This window comes from Sphaerodactylus townsendi, linkage group LG02, assembly GCF_021028975.2.
Source record: "Sphaerodactylus townsendi isolate TG3544 linkage group LG02, MPM_Stown_v2.3, whole genome shotgun sequence".
NCBI lineage: Eukaryota > Metazoa > Chordata > Lepidosauria > Squamata > Sphaerodactylidae > Sphaerodactylus > Sphaerodactylus townsendi.
Window position 1 is genome coordinate 72,142,277 of NC_059426.1, and position 22,585 is coordinate 72,164,861.

At 42.2% G+C, this 22,585-nt stretch overlaps 1 protein-coding gene and 1 long non-coding RNA gene across 6 annotated transcripts in view; one reads left to right on the forward strand and one right to left on the reverse strand.

Moving 5' to 3' along the window:
• Positions 1-6,365: 6,365 nt before the first annotated feature.
• Positions 6,366-14,973, reverse strand: LOC125426461. 2 transcript variants are annotated; one of them, XR_007243518.1, is made up of 2 exons: positions 14,868-14,973; positions 6,366-6,542 (listed from the first exon to the last, which is right to left on the reverse strand). It is a non-coding gene; the product is annotated as an uncharacterized LOC125426461 (long non-coding RNA). The 2 variants fall into 2 exon arrangements; XR_007243517.1 differs by having other exon boundaries at positions 14,864-14,966.
• Positions 14,974-15,026: 53 nt separating this feature from the next.
• Positions 15,027-22,585, forward strand: part of LOC125426460 (membrane-spanning 4-domains subfamily A member 12-like) — a 31,010-nt gene continuing 23,451 nt past the window's right edge. For 2 of the 4 annotated variants that reach the window (XM_048484747.1, XM_048484748.1), the window contains exons 1-2: positions 15,033-15,254; positions 22,100-22,219. In XM_048484747.1, the coding sequence (XP_048340704.1) occupies positions 15,165-15,254; positions 22,100-22,219 (210 nt within the window). In that variant the 5' untranslated portion in view covers positions 15,033-15,164. Of the gene's footprint in view, positions 15,255-22,099; positions 22,220-22,585 lie in introns of all 4 variants that reach the window. The other 2 variants (XR_007243516.1, XM_048484749.1) reach the window with 2 other exon arrangements.

The following is a 22,585-nucleotide window of genomic DNA, read 5'->3' on the forward strand; positions in this document are numbered from 1 at the left end:
GTGATCTTTCCAGCGAGAAAGGCAGGGGCGGGCTGGCCATGGCCTGCACAGCCATCTCCTCCCTCCACCCCGGCAGGCCAGGAAGAGGAAGCAGGCCAGGGGCCGGTGGTGAGTGGAAGAGTGTGCTGTGTGCAGGCAGCCAGCCAGCTGCAAGGCTGGGCAGCATGAGTTTGGACTCTGGAAAAAAGTGAGTTGCATTCCAAATTCTGTCTCCCCCACCATCTGTACCACCTGCTTCAGAACTATTCATCCCTTAGAGAGCAAAGAGTCATAGTAAATTCCAAGCCCCAAAGTTATATAGAGGAATACTATTACTGCCTTGACTGAACTACTGAGGATAATCTGGAGATGGAGGGAAAAAAAGCCAGGGAAAAAAGGTTATAACTGGGTGCTTTCAATTATATTTGAACTGCCAGATAGATGAAGGGAATGCAAAATTTCTAGATGAGACAAATGACTACCTCAGAAGAAATAATCATGGAGCTGGTTCTGGTGGGTTTTCGGGCTGTGTGGCCGTGGTCTGGTGGATTTTGTTCCTAACATTTCACCTGCATCTGTGGCTGGCATCTTCAGAGGTGTATCACAGAGAAAAGTCTGTTTCCCACCACCACCAGACCATGGCCACACAGCCCGGAAAACCCATCAGAACCAGTTGAATCCGGCCGGAAAGCCTTCAACAAACCATGGAGCTGTTTATGTGGGTGTGTTTGTGTATTAACCTTCACAATCTTAAGTGTAAGGTGTTGAGTATATGGTCAGGTTGTAGGGCTATGAAATTCAAATATATCTATCAGAAGAAAGTTGTCTCAGAAGTCCAACAAAGTCACATTTAATTTCAAAAATAGGAGGGAAGTTGAAATAGTTGGATGAGGAGGGTGCTTGGATGGTATTTAATACCTCCTTTACCAAAAGCTCAGACTTGCACTTCTGGTCTAACTGAGATTAAACACCTGTGTAACGAAGGAAAGAAGCTCCTCCCTGATGTTATTAGCTGCAGATACAGAGAATAACTAGTTAAAGAATAAGAGTAAACATAAACATCTTTCAAAAATAAAAGCAAGTACTGGGTCCCCCAAGGTATGTGTTGGGAATTATATAAGGTTGAGGACAAGCAGAGTGGTCATCTAATTTGTGGATTACACAAATTGAAACAGACTGTGTTCATAAATAAAAGTACAAATGAAATCAGTCAAGCCAGGTGAGTGTAGAAATGATCCACAGGGCACAAAAACTCACACAGACCATTGGGACCACAATCCAGGAAACAGACTTTGGAGCTTCCCTGGAAAGCTGAATGGCAATGTCAGCTTAAAATGTGATACCTCTAACAGAATCAGACCAGCAAATAAATATTTTGTCTGTGACAGCTGCTGACTATTTACAAACCTGAATTATGTTCTGTATGGTAGGTAATATTTGAGTGATTGTGCAGAATTGGGGTATAAACAAAACTGATGCAGAAAAAAGATAATCAGTGCTGTCCTTAATGTGATGTTTTTAGATACTGAATCTGTGGTAACTGTAGTTTTGAGATTCTGAGTGAGCTTAACTATAATATGATTTGGCATTGTAATAAACTATGCTGTTTTGACTGTCATTGTTACTTTGAGGTTAGCTTTTAGGATAATTTGTTGTCTCAGAGGCTAAGTGTTGGCTATTGAGGTATTTTATTTGGTGAATGCTGTTGTGGTTTTTAAAAGCTGAATCGCCTTTATGAATGTCTTTACATTCATTATAAGAACTTGGCTATTCACCTAAAAGAAATTACCAGTATTCCTTCGCAATCAAAGGTCAGCATAAGTCTGAAAAGAATAATATTCTGACTTCATGGAGGTTTTAGAGTAAAGTATATTTGTATAGCATCTCAACTTACTGTTTTTGTTTCCTTGTATTGATGGGGAAATCTTCTCATGGGCCACAGAACATGACATGAAAGTTTGTTCCATTAAGTGACTGGTGTATAGAGCAACCATAAGACCCTCAAATGTCATGTCTTTGAGGGATTCTGAGACAATCCAATTTTCTTGGAATCTGTGGTCACTCTTGGAGCTGTTTGTAGAGTTTCTAATGGCAATCTGATTCCTGCCTGACTGCACAGAGCCTGTGAAATGCACTCCTAGTGCTGTTGTGGCCATGGAAGTTACATGTTGTCGCCAGTGTTCTGATGTAATTGTGGTGAGGTCATTGGGTGCCCCTTTTCCACAGAGAAATGTATTCTAGAATATATTCTGAAAATATGATAACGTGACAGTTATTTATTCTGCCATTCTGCCTCTGTGCCGTGTTTGGACTTTCAGGGGGAGGGGCAGAACTGATATTCAGCAACCATAGCAAAGCGTATATGCCAGGGTGATTTCCCTTCTAAAAATGGAACCATCACTGTACATAGAATTCTCCAAGGCCGGGGTTGAGATTACTGCATTCCTGGGTGCAGGAACGTCAATAAACAGTCATTAAACTAAGCTTGCCTGGCAGAGTCATCAAGGTGCCAACGTATTCCAAGAGCAATGACAAGACTGTGGCAGGCCTTGACAGGGGTCTGGTTTGTTTGTTTGTTTGTTGCTGCCTTTCTGCCTTTCTGTGTCATATTCTGGGTGGCAGTTGTTGGGGGCACAAAATCAGTTCTTGCCCTGTGCTCTATGTCCTGTAGATATACCACTGATTGTGCTCTAGGTAAATGTGTATGGAGTAGGCAGTACCATAATGATTTTGCTCATAGGCTTTCTTTTGCTGGATGAAACAGCTGTCATTATCTTTAGATTGAATGCTATCTTTTGTCTCTTAAAGAGGAAAGCAGCTGGGAAGGGGGTGACTTTCAACAGAAAAAAGCCTAGGAAAGAAAGGGTTAACCAACTTGCCTACCTTGGTCAGTCCTCTGCTGTATTTGGAACTACACCCAAGGCTGCTGAGAGCTACCACTGCCCCTCCCCCCCATATGATCCTGATCTAAATAAAATATTGTAACAAAACAACTTACCGGTACTTGACTAGTTGTAACTATACAGCTATAATAATACTAAAAGTACCTGCATGTCCATCTTTTGCCTATTTGTGACAGGCATGACTTAGAAAATAAAAACTAGGAATCTCAAAATTGGCAACCAGTTTCAGGATGCTCATGGGAGTTCCAGGGCCAAAAATGAAAGAATATCCTGGCCCAGGTTATTGCCAGACTCCCACCCCATCCCACTATGCTATTTGTAATAGAAGCTAAATTCTAACTTCTGTTCCCCATTTATAACCAAGAAGGCAGATTAACATTCTATTGTCATTCTATCATCATGCATGAGAAAGGTGGAGGTGGGAAACTTCTGTTTACTACTTTGATAGATCAATGGGAAATATTAACTCTCCTCTACAGTTCATAGTATTAACAAAGGTTTGCTGCCATAGTAGTTTTAGATACAGGTTATTTATGCACACCTTACCAGCCCTTACCTTCTCAGTTGGGTTTCCCTGTGATTTTTGGTGCATACTTGGTTTAGCCTCTGAGCCCCAGGCAAATGTTGAAGGTTGCAGGAGCCTCACTTGCTTCTGCTGAGTGCAGGTATAGCAGGTGCTACATGCCAGCCCTTTGGCCCATCAGGGAGCACTTGAAGAGGCAGTGCAGGGTACTCTGCCAGCACGCAGAGGCAGTGGAGTGATCAGCCACTATGGAGGTGAGAACTTTTCCCATAATAGCCAGTTCCATAGAAGCCCTTTGGTAGCTCAAAGAATGGACAGAGTTCCTGCTGTGTGGGCAGGGAAAGGTGGAGAGGAACAAGAAAATATGAAAGAAGATGTGCATGCACTTGTATCCTTCACTTTTTCTATGAAGAACAGACAAAAATTCACATTTTAACTGGTTTTGAAAACCATGAGGAGAATCAGATCTGAGGTGCTGTGAGTTCTGAAGAGGGGAAAATGTATGAATAACTGAAAATCCAACTTGAAGACAATGGACACTCACGGTGAGGAAGACCACAAGTGCACAGGAGGCCACATTCTAAATTGCCCCCAGGACAGATGAGAACAAGTTGAGATCAAGATGGAAAACTAAGAAAGCAGGGGAGAAAAATTTGAAGTAGGAGGGGAGGAATGAAGGCAATCCATTAAAAGAACACAAAGTGAAGGAGAGGGAAAGTGTAAAATAAGGGGAAGAGAAATGAAGGGAGAGGCAACAACATGCTAGCAGGGCTGCCCCTTTGCAAGATCTAACTGTGCAGACAAAAATATGGAGCTGGGTGGAACTAAAGAAAGAAGAAACCATAGACTGTTGGAGATAATGGCCTAGTTAGCAGTTGCCATCCTGACCATGGCTGTAGCTTGTTCTGGCTGACCTTGCCTTGCTCTTATTCTGACTTGAATTTTGTATGATGGGAAAGCAAAGTTCTCCCTTAGCCTTGAAGCAAACTTTGGAGATCGACCCAGCCAGCAGTCAGAAATACTGCTGTTTACTGAACTCTGTCTTCTCTGTGCCCCTAGGGGCTGCAGTGCCAAACTGCATTAGAAGTAAAAAAAAAAAAAGCAGGGCATATTTTAAAAAAGCATGTGATGCCATGGTGATTTCAGGGGCCCTCCAAATGACTTGGGCCTTGGAATTTTGTCCCCCAGCCCTGCTTTCGCAGCCCTGTCACCATTAGAACCCCCTTTAGCTGATAAAGAGGGATTTTCAGGGGAATGAATCTCAAATCTATACATCACATGCTCCAACCCCCAATTTGGACTGGGCATTGTATGCAAAGAAGCATGTATAAATTTCTCATAATACCAGGAACTGCTCCTACTGACAGCTTCATAGCAAATGTCATGACAGGCAACCCCAAGAGAATGTAGGCATTTTAAAGGCAGGTTCCAGGGAGACGTAGGTATGGACTGTAAACGTGGAAGGAACTAGCAAGAAAGAAACAGTGGTTTGGATTGTATTTATTTGTATTTTCCCATGCCACTACAAATCCTGGCTCCATTCTCCTGCTATTCTTGGGGGGTCAGCTATGCCCCTACAGATAGGATTTCAAGGGGCATAGCTGACCATAGTGTTACCTGCTCTCACAATAGCAGAGGGGAGGAATCACTGCCTGTTCTTTCACTGGCAGAAAACTTAGATAGGATCCAAGCCTGTGTAGCTCACCTTCCCATTGACACATCTGTACACCAAACAATCCTCCTTCCAAATCTCTCTGTCTTTCTGTGAAGTGGTCAGGTGGAAACTTTGCTTCCACCAGCATTGCAGCTCTTGTGTTCTTGTTGCATTGAAAATGTGGCTCTAGCACATCAGTTATTTATTACTTTCAATTTTAATTGGTGGATGGGTGAAAGTTGCAGGGGCATGGCTCATGAGGCTATTTTCTGATCCTTGAAAAGCAGACAACTCATATACTAGCCCCTGTGACATTACCCTCAATCACCAATTTATTTATGGGCAGATTAGAATCCAGGTATATTTGTAACAATGACATCAATCCGTTCGGGGACAGATTCATTTTGTATAAACGATACATCGATTACATGCTGCTAATAGTTGTGGATCATATTATAGTAGCTACCAAATTGACCGAGTGGATGAACAATTTACATCCATCAATTAAATTCACTCATTCATGTATCCCAAAGGAACTTCCATTTTTAGACACGGTTATTTTTTTGGATCAGGACCAGCAACTTTCTTTCTGCCCATACCACAAACCTTCAGATTGTAATACAGCTCTTCATTACACCTTACGCAGAGCCTGCCATATAGTCAGCTTGTTAGGCTTACATGTAATTCTACACATAAGGAGGACTTTGAATGGGAAGGGTGGCTACTGCTACAACAGTACAAGGCTAGAGGTTATCCAGAATATATGTTGAGGAGTACATGGCACAAAACTAATAATTTGGATAGACAGATCTTGACACCAGGAGTTGTCAATCAGAATAGAGCCAGGATCAACTTCTCCTTAAATTTTACACCACAAGCAAATGATGTTAAAAGGATCATTTTAATGCACTGGCATTTACTCTCAGAAATCTCAGGGTGTTCAGCTCTTTTTCAGAAAAGCTAAGAATCTTAGACAATCTTTGATTTGATCCAGTTTTTTTAGACTTCCTTTCAGGTCTCACATTGTACTAGAGCACTTTAAATATGACCATTCCTTGACATGCAATTTGTCTATAAATATTAAAGAATTTGTACCTCTGTTTGTTCCATTTAAATGGTAATTTAGACATTTTTCCAACTGTGCCACCAAGCAATGTGTAATTATTTGTAAATGCCACTGTCTGTGTGTGGGAATGACCTCCAGTGCTTTGAGGACATACATGTTAGAACATGTCTCGATAATACAGAATGACAGAATTGAGGCCCCGTTGGGAGTACATTTTAGATCAAAGAATCACATAAAGACTTTAAATTTTGTGTTTTATTCAAATATCAACACAAGCTACATACAAGGGTCAATGTCCAGAAACTTTTATTGCAAGAGGAAGCAAAATGGATTTATAGATTAAGAACTTTTTCCTCTCCATGGGGACTTAATTCTGAATTTGACCTGACATGTTTTCTCTGATCTTGTCCATGGTTCCTGTAAAATAAAATAAAAAACAGACCATTTTATAAACGATAGCAATCATGCATTAACCTTTAAGAGAAACCTTCCATAGAGCCGTTACCAATTAACATCATTCATTGTACTGACTCCCAAACGGAGTGGAATGTTAGAGCCACTGAGAGTGAAGTCTGTGCTAAAGAAGGGGATGTCAAACTTAATTCTTATAATTACAAGTCAATTCTCAATGTTATTTTTCATAATTGTAAGTTTTCTTAAAATTTTAATATGTATAAGTATATGGGATATCTATATGTTTATATGTATATTTATATACAGATAAAAGAATTCATGACAAGTTAACTTATATGAAAGAGATATTGATTATATCCTGGGTATGATAGACCCCTATATATAGAAGCATGACTGCATATAGGAACTGACTAAGATTATTGAAAATGCAAGTTTACTACAGAAAGTGTTCTCACCACTTACTGACTTGTTGGGAAGATTTAATTATCAAGCCTTGCAATATCTTCCCTACTTGCCAGGAGACTGTGAATTTTCAGTCATTACTGTCTTCAGAGTGGCTTTAGTTCACCTATTTTCTGAGAATTTGTGAATTGAAGGCATTGCCTTTACAATAAGAGACTGTTATCACACTGGGACAGTTATGAAGTCCTAATAGATGTATCTGCATTTACAAAGTCATATTGTGGAAGTAGTTTGAATACTCAGGAAATTTATGTACTAAAATGGACAGCATGGATTGGCTTCAAGTGGAACCTACAGAAAGGACTCTTGTATTTGTTGTAGATGAGTTTTGATGTATTACATTATTGCATTGCACTTTGCATCTTATTCACCTATAGCACTTTGGTACTATTAAAGCATTTGATACTTTGTGGATATATAGTTCATATTTATAGAAGCAAAGATACGGTGTTTTTGATCTTTAATTGCAAAATCTAACTCTGTTGTACTATTTAATTACTGAAAATAAAGTATACCATATGTACATAGGAAGGAAGGAAGGAAGGAAGGAAGGAAGGAAGGAAGGAAGGAAGGAAGGAAGGAAGGAAGGAAGGAAGGAAGGAAGGAAGGAAGGAAGGAAGGAAGGAAGGAAGGAAAAACCAAATCACTAGGTTATCTAGAAGGAAATAGAGAAAGACCACTGCATCCCCCCATAAAACAAAAGTACAATGTGTATTTTGTTCAGGATAACATCTGATGACGCTATTCTGTCTAGCAACATATTTATAGAAGTCTTGAAGCAGTATAATGTTATTTTGAAAAGGAAAAGTGCTCTTTACCATTAGCAAATGATGGATTCTTGAAACATTTTCTCCAATACATCTAAGTACTTTCCATGTGATATCAACTAATTCCCTAAAAACCCACAATTCTTCCAGCATGTATTTTTAATGAACGGAAAATGCAAAGAAATACTTATTTGCTTGGGATCTATTTGACAAAATCATGCCTGTTGCATTCTTTATTTTGCACCAAATGCAGCCTGTGCATTTAGGGTCTCCCTTGGGCCATGTTCACATGAGCTGTTTCTTCAATTTAAAAACCACACAATTCACTATATGTCCTGCTGTGTTCTTAACTCAGGGTTGTATAGGTAATGCCTGTGATTATTGTAAATAATGTGGAATATGGATAAAGCTCATATTTGGGGGGGGGGCGTGCAAATTTACCTTCAGAGAGGATCTAAAGTGGGAAGAGTAAATATCCTTAACAAGTAAGGCTGTTCAGCACTTTGGATAGCTATCGCATTAATACACTGAACCAATGCTACCCTCTTGCTTCATGTTGATGTGAACATGGGAATTGGCAGAAAAGTACAACAAAGTGTATGCTCTGATAGATTACAGCCCAGGTGTCAAGATGTCAAATTAGAATCCAGGATTATACAGAGTCTGTAGTGTTATCTAAGGTAACCTGGCCAAAATGATTTTGCAGCTATAGGACACAAGGGCTGATTTACTGAATGTACTACTGCAAAGGGCTTTTCAGAGTAAAACAGACTAAGCAGAATTATAAACAGTATGAGATAGTAACTGAAGTAATTGAAGACTTTTACATTGGCCACACCAGCATTCCCAACCGGTGACAAAAGAACATAAGAAAGAGCCTGCTGGATCAGACCAGAGTCCATCTAGTCCAGCACTCTGCTACTCGCAGTGGCCCACCAGGTGCCTTTGGGAGCTCACATGCAAGATGTGAAAACAATGGCCTGCTGCTGCTGCTGCTCCCGAGCACCTGGTCTGCTAAGGCATTTGCAATCTCAGATCAAAGATCAACTTCTCCTCCATAAATCTGTCCAAGCCCCTTTTAAAGCTATCCAGGTTAGTGGCCATCACCATGTCTTAAGGCAGCATATTCCAAACACCAATCATGGGTTGCATGAAGAAATGTTTCCTTTTATTAGTCCTAATTCCCCCCACCCACCCCCCACCCCTGCATTTTCAGTGTATGCCCCCTGGTTGTAGTATTGTGAGAAAGAGAAAAATTGATCTCTGTCGACATTTTCTACCCCATGCATAATTTTATAGACTTCAATCATATCCCCCCTCAGACGTCTCCTCTTCAAACTAAAAAGTCCCAAATGCTGCAGCCTCTCCTCATAAGGAAGGTGCTCCAATCCCTCAATCAATCCTCGTTGCCCTTCTCTGCACTTTCACCTAAAGGAAAACAGAACACATGGCTCCCTAAGTCATTTTTGCTAGTGGTGGTGGAGTGGGGGACCATAATAGATGCATACACATTTTTGCATCACTCTCACAGAATGCTGATTGATTCTGGCAAAAGGAGGCAGAACTGGTTGTGACTGCCAGCAGGGATGACACTGATAGAAAGACCTCTTCTTTCTACTGTGAATGTCTTTTGGAAAAATGTTTTAGCAGCTTCTTAAAAAACAAAAGGCTCTCTCTTTCCTTTCCTTTCTCAGTTATTAGTGTGCCCCAGTGTAGGGGAAAAACTAAAAAGGATGCATAACTGACTGGTTTGCACAGAGATCTTTCTCAAACTGGAAAAGAGGGGAGTAGGACTACTTGCACTCGGAAAGAACAGCCCAGTCTTCTTAAAACAGGGCAGGGGAAACCTGCCTGTTTTCAAACCATTTTTGCTCTTCTGTTCAAAGGAATCATCCTCCTCTGTATCAAAAGGCTCCCCCACCCCCCACTCTCTTCTCCCTTCTTCCACGGCAAAACTGAGAGTGATTCACTTCTGTCCCTTGCAGATGGATGGCTGGAGATAAGCCCCTGGGGAGAGGGGGGGGGAGGGCTTTCTGCAGATTCCTGCAGCCCATTCATAGAAGTAGCCCAGTTGCCAGACACCAGGCAGGAGACATGTGAATTAAGTTTGTGCTGTAACACATGGGAGAGGGGAAGATGGGTGTCTCGCAGCTCTGATATGTCCTGACAGCATTTTTGGGGGTGGCGAGTCCAACACAATACCTGTTCTCCAATGATAACAAAACGGTTCTCTAGCCACAAAACTGGTAAAATAGACACACACGCATGCTTCCAAGAAATATGGGGAAAAACAAGGTTAGCACTGGCTTGTATTTTTAGAAAACTCTGCACACTGCAGAGATACTTGCCAGCTTTCCCAAAATAACTTCCAGGGGGAACAAAGGCATCCTCGCCATGGGGTGTTTTTAGAACACTGTTTTTTTTGTGTCAAAGCAGAGAATACATAGCTTTTCCATAATAGCTTCCGGGGACAGAAAGCACACTCTCCATGCGGGCTATTCTTAGCTAACTACACACACTTTTAATGGTGGGGAGGGCTGTAACTGTGAGCACAACACAAAATGCTCTTTTACCCTGGCACCTTCCAAATATAGCCCCAGAACAATCAGGCCCACCCCCTCCAAGACCCAACATTCCCCAAAATAAAATTGTGTCAAACGAGACAAAAAACTCAAACTGAATGTGTGATGGGAGGGTGTCTCTTCATCTTCTAAGCTATCACAGATGTTCTTCATAGAGAAGATGCATTTCAACTGTATGCAAAGGACAGACGACAGTACTACTGACAAATAAAGGCAATCCAGAAGAGTTCAGTGACTGCCTCCCAGTTATCCTCTCAAAAGTGTATGAAATCTTCAAGTTGTATTGAACTCTAATAAGAAAGATCTCAAAATGCGCATAAGCAGAGAACAAGAAGGATGCTGTTCAAGCTACTTGACAACTGGGCAAATTCATTTAGTATGACAGCTCATCAAAATTGCGATCAATGCAAAGTGGCACTATACTATGCTTTTGTCAACTGCAAAAAGCATTTGATTCAGAGATGTTTAATGTCATACTCAATGTACTTAGCAAAATCAGAATTGATCTGAAGTATCTAAATTTGCTGAAAGAAATCAATTGCAACTGCCCGATGGAAGTAATGTTGTTCAGTATTGTCTGTATCATTCATTTATGTGAACGCCTCAGGTAGAACAACAGAGTTTCACCAAAGCTGTTTGCAGCAGTGTTAAGATCTCAGCTCAAGAAAATGAATGGGGCTGAAGCTTTGACCATGTCTTTTCTTTGCTGACAATTGTGTAATATTCACAAAGGATACAGTGCAACTGTAGAATAATTACTGTAGCAACTTATGCCTGACTGCTGGCTGGAAACAAAAACACTGATCTCCAGGCCCTGATGAGCTATATCCCAGGGTATTAAAAGAACTGGCAGAAGTAATCTTAGAACCACTTGCTATAATCTTTGAAAACTCCTAGAGAACTGGAGAAGTCCCAGTGGACTTGAGGAGGGCTAATATTCTCCCCATCTTCAAAAAGGGGGAAAAGGATGACCTTAATAATTACTGTCCAGTCAACCTGCCATGAATACCAGGGAAGATTCTGGAGCAGATCATTAAACAAACAGTCTGCCAGCACTTAGAAGGGAATACTGTAATCACAAAAAGTCAGCATGGGTTTCTGAAAAAGTCATGCCAGACTAATCTTATCTCTTTTTTTGGTAGATTGACAAGCTTGGTAGACAAAGGAAATGCGGTGGACCTAGCATATCTTGATTATAGTAAAGCTTTTGACAAGGTATCCCATAATATTCTTGCAAGTAACCTAGTGAAATGTGGGCTAGAAAATACTACTATTAATGGATTTGTAGTTGTTTGACTGGCCAAACTCAAAGGGTGCTCATCAATGGCTCATCTTCATCCTGTAGAGAAGTGACTCGTGGTGTGCCACAGGGTTCTGTCCTAGGCCCAGTGCTATTCAATATTTTTATCAATGACTTGGATGATGGAATAGAGGGCATGCTGATCAAATATGCAGATGACACCCAATTAGGAGGGGTAGCTAATAACCCAGAGGACAGAGTCAGAATTCAAAATGATCTGGACAGATTATAGAGCAGGGCTAAAACAAACAAAATCAATTTCAACAGAGATAAAGGTAAGATACTACATTTAGGCAGAAAAAATGAAATGCACAAATATAGGATGGATGACACCTGGACTGGCAACACTACATGTGACAGGGTTCTAGGAATCTTAGTAGACCACAAACTGAACATGAGTCAGCAGTGTGATGTGGCGGCCAAGAAAGCCAATGCGATTCTGGGCTGTATCAATAGGAGTACAGTGGAACCTCGGTTGGTAATCCGTCCGAAAAGAATTGATGAAAACCAAAACCAATGAAAACCTAGGCAAACTTTTCCATAGGAATCAATGTAAATACAATTACTCCATTCTAGGCAATCCAAAAAACATACCAAATACACATTTTGGTGAATATACATAGTGTTTAATGCTGAAAACAGTAACAAACAATAACACTAGGACCAGCTTCAGAGCCAGTGGACCAATGTCGCACCAGAAAGCTGTCCAAAGAGGTCTGTTTCTGACGCCTCTTTAAGATTTCTCTGAAACTAGTGGGCCCGGGCACGCATTGCTGTGGCTGAGTCTGGTGAAATGGAAAAGAAAAAAAAGGGGAAGCGAACGGTTTGAACATGTGTCATTGCACAATGATTGCAAGGGAGGGGAGGGGCAAGGGACCTCTCGCTCCCCTTCCTCTCTCCCCTTCCCTTGCATGGCAACCCGGCCGTTCCCTTCCTAACATTCCCCTTCCTCTGCTAGAGTGGCTGGTCCTGTCCCTTTCACTCCCTTCCCTTGCAGGCGAATTATCTAGCACAGGGGTAGGGAACCTGCGGCTCTCCAGATGTTCAGGAACTACAATTCCCATCAGCCTCTGTCAGCATGGCCAATTGGCCATGCTGGCAGGGGCTGATGGGAATTGTAGTTCCTGAACATCTGGAGAGCCGCAGGTTTATCTAATCCTAACTAACATAAAACTCTGCAGCTAGGAGGCATGAGCCTACGTTGTGTTCAAATTTGTTCAAAGCGTTTTGGTCCAGCAAGCCCTCTGGACCCTCCCTCACCTTCCCCTTCCTCCCACCGCTAGGGTGGGTGGGCCATGTCCAGATGGCCCTCGGCCCCATCCCCTCCTCCCATAAAGGCAGTGGTTTTCAAAGGAAGGCATGGATTTGGTTCCACTTGTATCAGAGGGTGTTGCTTTGACGAAAACCAGCAGATGGCTTTTCTGTTGCAGAATAAGAACTGTGGTTCCAACTGTCACAGGTGTGGCATGTACACACAATAATCTAGCACAGTTATTTACATGTACACAACAGGAGGTGTGGAAACAGTATGGGAACCTGGCCGCATGCGAATGCGATGTTGTGTGAAAATTTCAAAGCAATTGGTCCAGTAGTTTGGGACATTACCTGTCAGCAGAAAAACGCACTGATAGATTTTTATATATATAGATGGGGCATGACATTGTCATTAAACAAGTTGCAGACATGGCCTGCAACAGCTTTGTCCGGGTGATTTTTCTTCACAAACCCCTGCACCTTACTGCAAAATCACACAAGCCAGAGCCGTCAGTCGATGAAACAGGAACAAATTTTTCACTGAAAAAATTGATGAAAACTGAAACCAATGAAAACCGAAGGCAATGAAAGCCAAGGTTCCACTGTATAGTGTCTGGATCGAGGGATGTAATTGTACCTCTCTATTTTGCATTGGTTAGACTTCACCTAAAATATTGTTTACAGTTCTGGGCACTGCAGTTCAAGAAGGATATTGACAAGCTGGAACATGTCCAGAGGAGGGCAACCAAAATGGTAACAGGTCTCGAATCCATGTCCTATGAGGAGAAACTGAGGGAGCTGGGTATGTTTATTTTGGTGAAGAGAAGGTTAAAAGGTGACATGATACCCATGTTTAGATATTTTAAGGGATATCATGTTGGTGAGGGAGCAAGCTTGTTTTCTGCTGCTCAGGAGTAATGGGTTCAAGGTGAAGGAAAAGAGATTCCACCTAAACATCAGGAAAAACTTCCTGATAGTTAGGGCTGTTTGACAGTGGAATGCTGTCAGATCTCGGATTCATTCAGTGATGGACACTGGGATTTATCACGCAGTAGACTTTATTGCAAAGAACACTGAACCCCTGGCTTTTGCAAAGCCAGTTCTAAAGCACACACCCCAAAATGCCCATAGCTTTATTATCTCTGTGGTTCACTCCCTCCTTTGCCCCCAACTACATAAAAGAAAAGTGGGAAAGTTGCAAGCAATGGAGTACAAAGGAATAAAGACTCAGAAACCCAGACATTAAGCACACACTGACAAATGCACTGCCTTGGAGTGTGGTGGAGTCTCCTTTGGGGTTTTTTAAAGAGAGGCTGGATGGCCGACTGTCAGGAGTGCTTTGATTGTGTTTGTATTGCAGGGGGTTGGACTTGATGGTCCTTGTGGTCCCTTACAACTCTATGATTTTATGATCCTATGATTCTATGAGGGTGAAACTGACCAGGGAGCAAAGTTAGGCAGAAAACATAAGATGCCTCCTGAGCTCTGCATTCTGCACAGCCAGGCAGGAGACATCTTGCAGGTGGCTTAAGGGAAGTATTTCTAGAAAAAGACATATTGAGCAGCATCCTTCAGATATCTTGGGGAAAAGGCTGTGCAGAGTGCCTTTCCAAGACACCTATTTTTGCATCCTCAGGATGTCTTGTTTCAGCTGTATGGAATGCACCATTCTCAGGAAAGTGCCCTTAGGATTGCAGCCTACATTTCCAGGAGTATCTACATTATGATGGAGAAAATTGGGGGGTGCGGTGGGTTCATACAAATAGCATAGATGAAGATTTCTGGTTTCTTTCATATACCCATGAAATGCACATCTTTATGATTGTATGGCAAGACCTATCCTGGCACAGGTATTGCTACAGTTTCTGTGTGAATGGTATTATTCCCATACTTGCTAAATGTATAATTCCCTGGGATTTTAGCATACCATGCAACACAGAGAGAAATACCCATGCGCACCTACTTGTGCCTTTCTTTCTTCGATTGGAAGGAACATCTTTATCTCAGAGCAGAGTCTGAATCCCTCTCATAACATGCTTTTCTCTATTATGCATCTTCTGCAGCATCTCTCTGACTGCGTGACATCATCACTGACAGAAGCCAATTAGACCCTTCTTTCTCCTTTCCCTTGAAGAGTGCTGGAGCGGAGCAGCCAGGTCAAACAAGCTGTCATCCTTGCTCAGCCTGTGGGGCTGATGCAGCTGAGTATTCAGTTGCTAGTGACCCTCTAGGCTTTGGAGTAAGCACACCAGCTAAACCCATGCAGGGAATGGGGACCATCCGGCTGGGGCGAAGAGCTGTGATGTACACAGTGGAAACCATTCCTAAAGGGAAGAACCGAGTGTTGGGGGTGAGTGAGAGAACTGTGGAGCACTTGGGGGGGAGGGAGCTCTGTAGGTATATGGAGGACAGAGGTGGAAGAGACCGGGAAGGCTTCACCTGAAATGGCACCTAATCTCGCTTTTTAATTTCAGGGGCAGCATTATTCTAGGATTCTTGTTCGTCTAAGTGCGAGAGAAAGCACGAGGGAGGGAGGGAGAAAAGAGGGAGACACTTCGGTCAGATAATCATAATGGTCTCTCAAACTAATTTGCAGGTCTCTTAAGCCCCTCCTGTGACAGATTAGTGGGGATTTATGGGCCATTTGGCTGAAATCCTTTTCGAAGGGCAGCTCATTCTCAGGATGATCCTGACCAACCATGTGTGTGTATATGTGCGTGTGTGCGTGCGTGTGTGTGTGTGTGCGTGTGTGTGTACTGTGTGCACATGCGAGCAAGCTAAATGCTCTCAGGAAGCAGTGATTTTTGAAGCCAGCAAGGAGTGTGGCAAGGCATAGCTACTTTCTACCTCTGGCATATCCAGTGTCCTGGGTGTCTGTAGGAGAACACAGATTTCAGTTTAAATTTAGAAGAGAGGAAGGATTAATACATCGGGTGTATGTAGGAAGGAAAGCACCATTACCTTAAGAAAAGATTTAGACTTACTAGTGGTGTTTGCAAGAAAAACCGGTGTCTTAGACAAGGCTATTAGCTTTGAATCCTAAATGGAACCTCCATATTCAAGGAAAGTTTTCCTCTGAATGATAGATGCTTAGGAGAAATAACAAGGGAGAGCTGTCAACATTATGCCATGCAAAAGAGATGACCAGAAACATCTGGCTGGCTGGCTAAAGTTGGTAGAAGAATGTTGGATTAGATGGGTAGATGGTCTGATCCAGCAGCGTTATTCATGTCTTGCCTGAAGATTGTTTAGAAATTTGACCTGGAAGCCCTCACTTGTAATCCCAGGTAGGCTTGCACATCTGCTGGCTGTGATTATTTTGTAGTGATTATTTAATTCTATTCTGCTCGTGCCAGAATCATTATTATTTCATTTGCTGCGGTCAGACTTCAGGCTCAGATTTTAAATTGTGTACTTAGAAGAACTCTATCAAGCTCCTGTTCAAACCCCAACTTGCCTCAGATCCTAAAAACAGGGAGAATTTCTCCACCCTCACTTCCACACATTAAGGGCAATGGAAGTTAAGGGATGTGGGCATTTTAGATATGTTGTTAATTTCCGGTTTTAGAGATATATTGGTTATATTGTTGTATGCTTGTTATGACATGGAATATTGTTAGCTGCTGCTCTGAGCCTAACTCTTTTGGGAAGAGCAGGATAAAAATCGAATGCTCTGGCATTACTTTTGTCACAAGGATGATCACATGGAGAAGCAAGCAGTCCTATCCTCCACTAACAAGAGACAGCTAGGGCTATTTCTGTGGTGATGCCTTCCCTATGAAGCTCCTTGCCTGCAGCAATTTACCTGGCACCCACGTTTCCTGGGTGCCAAGGTAAAGCGTCAGCATTTCCAGTTGCTTGTTTTTAGAGATTTACTATTTGACTGGAGGTTTGTTTTTTTTTGGGGGGGTACTGCTTTTAACACTTGCTTTTAATTGCTGTTGTTACTGATTTAGTGGTTCAGCTGGCATACTGCTGATAGTTCACTACTGTTTGTTTTATTACTAAATTGTTATGGTGTTTTAATTTTATTATATTTTGTTTGCTTTTTGTGAACCTGGGAAAATTTACCCCCCCCCCCTCTCAAAAAAAAAATCCCAGATTCTTCACAGAATCTTAGAAAAAGAAAAAAGACAGAGATTAATATGATAGGGAAAGAGAATGTTTGAGCTTCCCTTGATCGCTATACTGAATATACCTGCCAGATACCCTGCATTGTACAACTTTGTCTAAGTGTAATATTTTCTTATTCTGCAGCAGAAAGAAATCAGACTTTATGGCTTGTAAGGCTAACGCTTAAACTTGAGCCAATGGCAATTTGACTTTTCACAGAACTTATTGAGTATTCACACTAATATGCTTCATTCTTGCCCAGGTGCAGAATAAGGCAGAGGTTCACCTGCAGAGGAAACCCCATTCTCTTGATTGTTTTAAAGCTACACTAGAAACATGGAAATCTCTCATGCTGAGATATATTTTTTTTTACATTTGCTAAAAATAGGTTTGTTGCTATGCTGGGAATTTCTAGATTAGCTCTACTGATTTCCTTCATTCAGGTTCTATACTATAGTCTTTCCTGGCCCTGAGTTATCCCTGTCTGGAAGACAGACAAGTCGGAAATTAGTGTGGGTTCCTGGGTAGCCATGGGATAAGACAGAAAAGCAGTGCTGGTCTCCACCTGCTGTCAGAAAGAATCATTGTCAACACCACATTGTTATGTTGTCCTAAACTGTACCTGTCTGAAAGGGATTACATTTCTATCCTTTCTGCTTCCAGAAGCAGTCCCAAATGCTTTCATCTTGCTTTTAATTCCTGATTTCAGAAAATTGGATCCAGCCAGTTTCATCAATCAATCTCACCTAATCTCCCTATTTACTACAGTTTTATTTCACTTGTCTTTTGTCCATGCAGATAGCAAAATCCCCAGCATAAACCCCCACTTTGTTAATCAAAGAAAGACCCACTCTCCTTTTTAAAGCAGCAATAAAGCTAGTTGGATTCAGCCCAATCTACAATTGCATGGAAGCATAAATGCATTAAAATGCCTATTAAAACGAGGGAGGGGCTTCTCACTGGGGTTTCTAAAAAAGGAGACAGTAAAATATTAGGTTATTTTTAAACAACACCCATAAACCATGCCAAGGGAAGCACAACTGCTCCAGAATCAGTCTGAGTGGGTGATGAGTCCAGCCAAGGCAAATTATACTTGAATTTTTAAAAACCATATTCAATTAAAAATAACCTAATTCCAAATGCATACCAGGAGGGTGTTAAAGGCCACTTAGGAGTCCAGCTACTGCCTGTATGGGAGATCTCCTGAGAATCCCATGTCAGCTGCCCTGAGCTCTATGATGAGATATAAATGAAACAAGTAGACGTCTGTATATATTTGCTTAATAAATAAGTAGCTTCCCACCAGTAAAGATGCAGTCTTCCTAGCTTATTATGTAAGGCAGCATAGCGTAGTGGTTAAAAGCAGGGGACTCTAATCTGGAGAACTGGATTTGATTTTCCTTTTCTCTACTTGAGTGGCAGATTCCTACACATGACACCTGCTGGGTGACCTTGGACTTCTCACAGTTCTCACAGAACTTTCTTAGCCCCACCTACCTCACAAGGTGTCTATTGTAAGGAGAGGAAGGGAAGGAGTTTGTAAGCCACTTTGAGACTCCTTAAGGTTGAGAAAAGCAGGGTATACTTCAAAACTCCTCTTCTATCAGGTCCATCTAAAGGCAGGAAACCCTAGGGCTCTCCAATTTCCCCTTTATCACTTTGTGTGTCCTGGCCTTATTCTTTTAGGTCCCAGCCAGCAGGAGCTAGGAGAGAGAGGCAGAATGTCCAGGCCTTGGGAGATAGAGAGGTGCAAGCTTGGTCTTCAATAATCCTGCCTGCTTGCTTTTTTTAACCTATGAGATCAGCCTCTGTCCTGCTGACTAGAATGCAGGAGATTTTTGTTACCAGGGTGGCATAGTTTCTCAAGCTGTAGTGGTGGCAATATCTGTTTTTACCTTTCTTCATGAATTGAGAGTATTAATAGGATATTTAGCCAGAGAGAGACTATGGCTCAAAGATGAAATGGGTGTTTGGTATCCATAAGATCCCAGTTTTAGTTGTGAGCATCACAGGAAGTGAGTGAAGACCCTTCTGTGCCTGAAATCACAAACAGCAACTTCTAGTCAGTTGAATAATTACTGAATCAGATAATCCAATAGTCTGGCTCAGTGTAGGATAGCTTCATTTTCAACATGTGAACAATCAATATAAATTTAGGTTGACATTTGGATCTTAAAATAGGTCATTTTGCATGTATCTTATAAAATCATGGCAAACCAGGTCATGGTGATTTGGGGTGAAGCCAGTGTGCAGAGTCAAACAGTGGGTGTATTATTATTTAATAGTTAGAATCATAGAGTTGGAAGGGGCCATACAGGCCATCTAGTCCAATCCCCTGCTTAATGCAGGATCAGCCTAGACCCGTGGTGGCGAACCTTTGGCACTCCAGATGTTATGGACTACAATTCCCATCAACCCCTGCAAGCACAGCCAATTGGCCATGCTGGCAGGGGCTGATGGGAATTGTAGTCCATAACATCTGGAGTGCCAAAGGTTCGCCACCACTGGCCTAGACCATCGCAGTCCAGCTGCTGCTTCAAGACTACCAGTAATGGGGAGTTCACCCAGGGGTATACCTGTGTAAAATGACACCTGGGGCACCGACCCTCCCACAGCTCTGCCCTACTCCCTTGCAACTGCGCCCTACCCTCAAACTCCCCATGGAGTTTAGGGCAGGGGCATAGTGGAATGCCAGCCAGCAGGGCTCACTGTACCCCTGAACTCCATAGGGAATTTGGGAGCGGCGTGGGCCTGTTTGATGCTGGCCTCAGCTTGTCTAGGTGCAGCTTTAAACTACAGACTTTGAGTCTGCAGTTTAAAGCTTGACCCAAGCCTCACTTAGGCCAGGATCAAACTGAGCGGCTGGGCTGACTGGCTCCAGCTTTATACTATTGGTTCTGCCCCCCAAGCTTCTGCGCAGGGGTCTAGCCTCCCATGCCCCCTCACTATTGTCACTGAGCTCCCTAGGTAGCTGATTCCACTGTTGCACAACTCTTACTGGAATGTTTTTCCTAATATCCAGTGGAAATCTTTCTCCTGGTAAATTATACCCATTATTGTGGGTATCCTCTGCTGCCAAAAGGAACAGCTCCCTGCCTTCTTCAAAGTGACATCCCTTCAAAAATATAGAGAAAATCATGTCCCCCCTCAATCTTCTCTTCTTCAGACTAAATATTCCCAAGTCCCTCAGCCTTTCCTCACAGGGCTTGGTCTCTAGGCCCCTGATCAACCTTGTCACTCTTTTCTGCACCCGCTCCATTCTGTCCACACTCTGTTTGAAGTGAGGCCTCCAGAATTGTACATAATACTCTAGGTGACTAATGCAGCATACAGCAGAACTATGACATCTTGCAATTTGGATGGTATGCTTCTGTTGATACTTCCTAAGATCATGTTGCTGCATTGCAATGGCTGTTCATATTTAACTTACCATTCACCCATACCCCAAGATCTTGATCATACACATTGCTACTCAGAAGTGTATCTTCTATCCAGTATGCATGTTCCACATCTTTGTTACCTAGAATGTAGACCATGATACTTATCCTTGTTGACTTGCATCTTGTTCATATCTGCCCATTTTTCCAGTATGTACTTTTTCCAGTATGTACCGGGAAAGTACTTGTTCACATCTGCGAACTATTAGATTATTCCATGACAGACTATTACAACGTGTGTTATAGATGGATAGATAGAGATAGATAGATGGATAGAGGGATGGATGGATGGATGGGTGGGTTGGAAATAGATAGATATAGATATAGGTAGATGGATAGGTGGGTGGGTGGGTGGGTGGGTAGACAGGCAGGTAGGTAGGTAGGTAGGTTGGTTCCTGGTGCTTGAGAGGATTTCTGTTTTGTGTTTTCCTGGGAAGGTAGCAAAGGTGACCATAAAAAGAGTCTCTGTTGGAGAGCCATACAATGGCTGGTGGGTGATAGCTTAGCAAGGTTGCAGGATGTATAGGCCTGACCTCCAGTTATGTGCCATTGTTCCCAGGCTAATTTGAAACAACCCAGTCAGCAGTGCATTGCCTGATGGCAAATTTGGAGACGATCAAGTTAATCTGCGCTTGCTATAGTAATAATTTTCCACTTCCCTATTCAACAGTTGACTTCAGATCAGCTTGACTCATTTCGGTGTAGATTTAGTTAGGTGTCTTGCCTGATCACATTGGAATAATAAAAACTGCTAATTAGAGCAGATTTTTAAATGTCAGATTTCAGTCTGCTAGCAAAAGGACATTAACTGTTCTCAAGAGCATCTGGGAACCATTTAGAGAGTAAAGATCTTCTGAAATATCTTACTGTATAATTGAGCAGCAGGTTCCTGAAGATAAACCAGAAAAAAATGAAAGCTGCAGGGAAGTGTAGTCCTTAGCCATCCAAGAGGGCCTAGATTCCAACTCCTTCCAGAGGGACAAGGACTATACTTCCCAGCAGCCCTTGCTGTAGGAGACCATACTCCCCTCCTCCCCTCCACAATGTGCTTCTCCCAAGGACTAGGTTCTTGTGGACTTTATGCTTGGGAATGGGGCAAACTCTGTCACGCTCTGAGCCATAAGAGCCTGTTTGCAAAATTAGGGGAGCCTGTCTCTGTGTGAATGTGTGTGTGGGACTCTGAGAAGGGACAGCCCATTTGCAAAGTTAAGGGAGCCTGTCTGTTTGTGGCAGAATGAGGGAGAGAAATCTCTAAGTAAAATTTTCTTTTCATTGAATAATTAGGCCAGGTTTTGATGTCTGTGGTAAATTGCAGGGCAAAGTGGGGAGGAAAGGCAGGAGGGGTTGGCCCACTCAATGGGACTGTTAACCTATGAACAGTTTTCACACAATGGGTTTTACTGCTAATGAAGAAATAAATAAGTAGAAATTATTAAACACTTTCTCCATGGAAGAAAGTTACAGGATAAAATAAATATTAATTCTTCAAATAAGAACTTCTAGTTTTCCTTGTGTGAACCCTTAGAAGTCAATTCAGCCAGAAAGAGAGGGATATGTGTATGCGTATGCATGTCTGTGTGTGGGTGTGTGAGAGAGAATTTTACCCATCAAGTACCTAGCATTATTCCCCTGATTGTTCCCACAGACCATCCAGATCATGACTGGCTTCATACATATTAGCTTTGGGATCATTCTCAGCACCTTGACCAGTGTATATACCTCATTCTTTGTGTCTGGAGAGATCCCCTTCTTGGGAGGAGCATCCGTGAGTATCTTATGTGGGGCTGGACCAATCCTCTGGGTAGATGGGAAGAGTTGATGTCCTAACTTCAGGGAGGAACAGTGAGATGGCCCATGAAAAAGAGACAGAGGTGGCAATGGGAGGGAAACCAGCTGCTGAAGGAAATATCTACAGATCCATCCAAGTTCCTTGATATGTGATCTGGTGATATTTTAATTAATTCTGAAGGGTGACACCATCCACTGCCTGCCTGGTTTCTGAAAACAGCACAGATGATGTTTTTGATCTTTCAATGGTGTCTAATCCATTCTGAATCTCATGAAATATTTCACCTAAAAATGTCCTGTATGTTCTTAAGTATGCTATACTGCTGAATGGATTTCCTTCCTT